The sequence below is a fragment of the Condylura cristata genome, unplaced genomic scaffold (assembly GCF_000260355.1).
Source record: "Condylura cristata isolate star-nosed mole 26May11 unplaced genomic scaffold, ConCri1.0 scaffold00040, whole genome shotgun sequence".
Classification (NCBI taxonomy): Eukaryota; Metazoa; Chordata; class Mammalia; order Eulipotyphla; family Talpidae; genus Condylura; species Condylura cristata.
The window spans coordinates 2795103-2800657 of record NW_004567141.1 but is presented as its reverse complement, the minus strand read 5'-3'; the positions used below and the strand labels follow the sequence as shown (position 1 = coordinate 2800657).

Genomic DNA, 5555 nt, shown 5'->3' with positions numbered 1-5555 from the left:
TTTTCTTTAACAATGTCAACTGGAACATCTAAAACCTGGGGGTCTCCTTGGTCACTCAGTCACCCCTGTCTGAAAGGCTTCAGACACCAACACTGGAGGAGTCTGACTGCTTGTGCGTGTTCTTCATGTCCCTGGGGCCCGGGTGTGAGTCAGGGGTCCGGGTCTTGCGGCAGGCACAGCAGGGCCCCAGCTCTGGGTGCAGGACCCAGTGTGGCGGTTCTCATGACAGCCTGTGAGGCCGCTGGCTCCTGGCTGTCTGTGCCCCTATCTGCAATCTGTGGCTTTGTCTCCTTTCCATCTGCGGAGGCTCCCATGTAATCAGCAAGTGTCCTTTCTCTGAGGGGACTGGGCTCCTCCCTGCCCTTCAGCCTCTCCTGCCTCTCAGCTTCTGAGTGTCAGGTCTGGACTGGCCAGTCTGTGCACACCATTCGGTCAGAGAACAAAGACTTTTTTTTTTTGGACATGGGCCAGTCTGGGCAAGAGTCCCTGAGTGTCCCTCAGTCCAGTCAGGCTTTCTGGGGCCTCCTTGCAGGCTGGGTTGGGGGAGAATAGCGAGTAGGAGAAAGGGAGAGAAAATGTATTCCAACCAGATGGAGAGGTGAGAGAGCTGTGATTCAGGCATCTGGGGCTGTTCAGGGACTTGAGAAGTCTCCCTTGGCCTGTGGGGCCTGTGGCGCTCTGCAGTGCTGGACAGGACACCCAGGCAGGTTCACGCTGTCTCCCAGGACCTGGTGCAGGGCCCAGCACTGCATGTGTTCAGTGAGCACTTGTCAGATGGACGGGTGGGCAGAAGATGGCTTCTGGAAACAGACTGTGTGCTATGGGACTTTCCCCAGATGAGTGAGAAATTTGTCTGGAGTGAAGAGGGACACTGGTTAGAATCCTGACTTCATCATTTACTAGCTTGGTGAGGCCAGGCCAGATCCTAGGGACCCCCTGAGGCCGTAGTCAGGGTTCCCTTGGAGGACTTCACAGACCTCAGGCTCAGGGCATGCCTCTCTGAGGGCTCCAGGTCGCTGCTTGAACTCTGCTCCCCAGTTGTCTCCCACTTCTTTCTCACCTTATAAAAACTCTAAGCTTGAGAAATGAGGCCTTGCCCTGCCAGAAGCAGTGAAGGCCTCAGTTCCACACAGCCTTGGAGAGGGGCTGTCCTGGCCTTCCACAAGCACGGCACAGGGACCCAGCATTCCAGGGAACCTGGGGGAATGAAGAAGGAGGTCCTGAGCCCCTGGTGAGGCCAGCATTTGAGGTGACTCTTTTGGGCTCAGAGTTCAGGGCATGGCTAAGGAGGTTGCCATTGGATATTTTGAGAATTCCTGCTCTCTTGTAGCCACTTTAGGCAACCCCAGAGCCCACAGCTGTGGGAAGCAGACTCCCTGGCTTCCCTGAAGCTGGGACAATTGGCACATAAGATAATTTTGGTGTGTTAACCTGTGGTCTTCTCAGAGACCTAGTTTGTCCTCTGACAGGGACATCACAGATAGACTGTCTTCCACGTGGCTCCCCTCCTCCCCATTCTAGCCCTTTCTTTTGGAAAGAAAGGGGAAAGATGTGATAGTGGGCAAGTCCCTGCAGTTTTGAGGGTGGGCAGGTCCCAGCCCTGCTGGGTTTTCTGTGTGTAAAGTGTGTGCATGGGTGGGCCTGTGATATGGCTGGAGGCAGGGCCGGGCCCGGTACCCCTGTAAGAAGGCCTCTTTGGCATTACTTTACTGGGTGTGGTGAGGCCTTTTTTAATTTTTTTTTAATTCCTATTCCAGATTCTCAAAAAATGGGAGAACATGGACAATAGATGCGTAGTAGACAGGAAAGAACACATGTCAAGTCAGATATCAGCCTTAGGATCAGCTTTATTCTGTATTTTACCTTGACCAGGGAGAAAAAGGCAAAGAAGTTGTGGAGACCAGCCTGCACCACACAGACATACATCACATCTCCAAACAATGTACATGGCAGAAATGAAGGGCTCACAGCAGACCAGCCACAAAGCACCAAGATCAACCAGGGCCCCAACCATCCCAACTCATCCTTCCTTACTGGATGTTTGGTTTCAGGAATGTAATACTTTTGTTTCGTTTTCGAGAGCACAATCAGCATTCAAATGTCCAGTCACTCACTGTTCTTTTTGATGATGCAGAAACAGAATGACTGGGTTCTTGACTTTCGCACCACCACCCACTTCTCCACACCCATGGTGGTAGTTAGTGGCCAGTGCAAAGTCCATCAACATTCAGGTTTTTTTGAGGCCTGATACCCCGAGAGCCCGATGGCAGCCTCCTTGGCTGTGACACACTCAGGGCAGGTGAGTTTTTTTTGCCTACGGAGCTGTACTAGGCATCGGTGATCTCCTCTAACAACCACACTGTCCCGGTAGTTGAGATCTTCTGGATGCTGAAACCACACTTACTCACAAAACTTGATGAAATACAGAGAGAACTGTCTTTGCAGACACAGACCAAGTCCTGGAATGCTGAAGAAGTCAGGAGGTGAAAGCAGGGTGCACACAGAGGTACCCACATGGGAGAAGGTCACCATAGCCTGGGTGAGGGTTGGGGTTTCACCTATGGGCCATCTTCTTGACCCCGGATGGCGGGAGGAGGAGCTACTTTCCTTTGCTGGGTGGTGAGCACTTCTCCTGCACTTTCTGTGGGCAAGCTTCCACACATTTTGACTGGGATAGCTCCTGGCATGGCTCCACACATGGAGGTGGGCATTGGTCTTGGCATGGAGGTAGGCACGGATCTTGACTTTGCAGTGGGCAGCTCTCTTGGGTTAGCTCTTGGCACTGAGTAAGACACACCTCCTGGGCTTGCAGCAGGCATTTGTCCTGGCAGAGGTCCTGGCTTGCGGGGAGGCACACCTCCTCAGCCTTTGCCTGGCATGGCTCTTGGGTCTTTTGAAGACACGGAGGAAGAGTGCATGGCTGCTTGCACTGTTGCTCGTTAAAGGACATCTTAGAGTGGTTTGTAGAACCTGAAACAAGCATATTTGAAATGATCTGCGTTAACAGGCTGGGAACTGGGGGGATAAATGTTGCTAGAGAGGAATAGGAAGCAAATGATTATGAGCCCCAAAACTCATGTCTCTGTGGCTTGTTAGCCATTTCTCTTCTTCTCCCTACTTCCACTGCCTCCTCTCATATTTGCAGAGCTTTTGTCTAGATATACATTGCCGCAAACCCCAGTCTTAACTACAGGTCTTTTCCTTTTCTTCTGTTTGCATGCATCTTCTTGAAAATCAGTGCAAAAGACTAAATAGAAAGTACAGGGTGCTATTAAAACCTCAATAAATGACAAAGCACTGAAAAAAATCAGCATAAAGTGGAGTCCAGGGGAAAAACAGAATACTAGGCTCTTGGAGATAGAACATCGAGAGAGAACAAGGTTCAGAGCTACGCCACTTACCTGCTATCCAATAAGACTCAACAAAGGATGTGGATGGTGGAGCCCAGAAAGATAGGGGCTTTTATATAGTGCTTAGTCCAGCCTCCCAGCGCTGACTGGCCACGTGGGCCGAGGCCCTAATTGTGTAGTCACCATAACGAGCTTCCTCTGAAATTGCCTATGGTTTGAGTCACTGCTTGGGATGCCTGTTAATCAGCCTCCATTTTGGCCTCTGGGTCCTCACCAGACCTCAGCAGGGAGGAGCTCCTCTCACATCTCTCTCATTAGAGGCTGCAGCGACAGAATGTTCGTAAAATGTTATCTCAGTTTGTTAAACTAAGATTGGGTTCCTTGTCTGCCCAAACTGGTTCAGGATGTGAGGTGAGATAAGATTCCACTTGCTCATCTCATCTTCGCCAATGGGAAGACTTTATGCCGACAGTCTGGGGTCTGTCTGGGGTCAAGGGCATGCATGGCCTGTTTCAGATATTTCCCCTGGCTGTCTCTTCCTCTCGCCTGGAAAGACACTTGCAGATCCCAGGCAGGTAATTTGTGCTGTGGCTCCAAGGAAAGGAGCCTCCTGAAGAGAGTAGTTTTCCTGTTTGCAGGCCTTGAGGGAAGCTGGAGTCACTTGTCACTCTTGGGAAGTAGAGGGTACAGGGATAAGAGAGAAGGAAGCTGATGGTCATCATCTCAGCTGGCTTTGTGACAGTCCTAAAAGCACTTACTCAGTTTTCATAACATCCAAGAAAATGGAATAGGTTAATCTGTCTCTTTGTCTTCTAGAGAATCTTTTCTTAGGATCCAGGTCAATGAAAGTCAAGGGGATGAAAGGAAAAGTTCCATGGCAAACACACCAAGTTCTCTCCACCTCTAAGTTTTTGTTTGGGCTGTCAGCTCTGTCTGTGTGGCTGCCCTTTCTGGGTCTGTAAAAACTCTCAGCACTGGTCAAGGTTACATTTAAACCTTCCTACATGAACCTTCCCTGATTAATTCAGAGATGAACTCAAATTTTTCTTTTTGTTATTTATATGATATTTACTATTGGTATTAGGAATTCCAGTTATGTATGGTTAAGATAGTATTATTACCCTGGACTGCAGATTTCTAGAGGGCAGTGTCTGTGCTGTCCATAGTCAGTGGAAGAGTGGCTCCATGGAATCATTGATGGCATACATGCATTCACAAAGGAATGAGGGGGTGACTCTGGGAGACAAGTGGGAGGAGAGGAGGCTCGCATGTGACAGAAAATGGGCACTAATCATCATGAAATAAGCCCCTAGTCCATAAAGTGGTGGCCTTGTGCTTATCTGCTGAAGTTGACCAAATTCCAAGGACTTTAATGGCAGTGCCTAGTAAAGGTATGTTTATGCCATCTTATGAGAACTGTTTGGCTAAGATCAGAAATGCCTTCAAGGGTTTACTTAGTTTTTGGATAATTGATTGCTAAAAAAAGATTTAAAAAATTGAGCTGGGGGAGGCCAGGTGACATTTTTGCCTTCAGGACTGGTGTATGGATTGATGGAGTGCCACCGTGACCCCTTGGTCTCCTGGCCAGCGACAGATGCCTGACTGGGGAGAAGTCAGAGGCAGGGCGTGTGCTGTTCTTCCTGTGAGAGACATTTCCCCTGGCGGGTGGAGTGGGAGAGGGCCTGCAAGGGGTGAAGAAGAGCAATAGGGAGACCCATGCACATCTGAAGAGACAGTTATCTGGGGAATCTGGGGAATGGATGGCCAAGTATAGGAGAGGGGTTTCTGCTTCTTTTTCTTCTCCTTCTCTTATTTTTCCATCTCCTTCCATTTTTCCTCTCCCACTTCATCTCCTTCATCTTTTCTATAGGAAGCTGTCTGAGAGACACAGCAACTCTCCAGAGCCCTCCGGGAATTCTCCACGGTAGAGTTCATTCATTTGTTCAGTCATTCATGACCCTTTTTTGAAGGGACTCACAGTCTCATGGGTAAGATGTACAGAAGTTAACCTTCCTGCCCCAGAAGAAGGCCTCTTTATTAGTCTTGGATGGGAAGTCCTAGAAGAATCCTGGGAGAGGAGATGCCTGTGCTGTGTTCCCCTGGACAGCAGAAGAGGGAGGGAGAGGGCATTCTTGGAAGGCTTGTATAAGAAACCCTTTTTAGAAGGTTTTTGAGGTGAATGAAGAACCTGAGGCTGATTCAGGA

The 5555-nt window shown here is 49.5% G+C and overlaps 1 protein-coding gene across 1 annotated transcript; it reads right to left on the bottom strand.

The window, feature by feature from the left end:
• Positions 1–2599: 2599 nt before the first annotated feature.
• Positions 2600–3441, bottom strand: PRR9 (proline rich 9). The gene is made up of 2 exons (XM_004693715.2): positions 3402–3441; positions 2600–2970 (listed from the first exon to the last, which is right to left on the bottom strand). The coding sequence occupies exon 2, from the start codon at positions 2948–2950 to the stop codon at positions 2600–2602; it is 351 nt and encodes a 116-aa protein (XP_004693772.1). The 5' UTR covers positions 2951–2970; positions 3402–3441.
• Positions 3442–5555: the final 2114 nt, after the last annotated feature.

Excerpts from the sequence above, each read along its gene's own strand:
- PRR9 (XM_004693715.2), bottom strand. The coding sequence starts at position 2,950 with ATGTCCTTTAACGAGCAACAGTGCAAGCAGCCATGCACTCTTCCTCCG.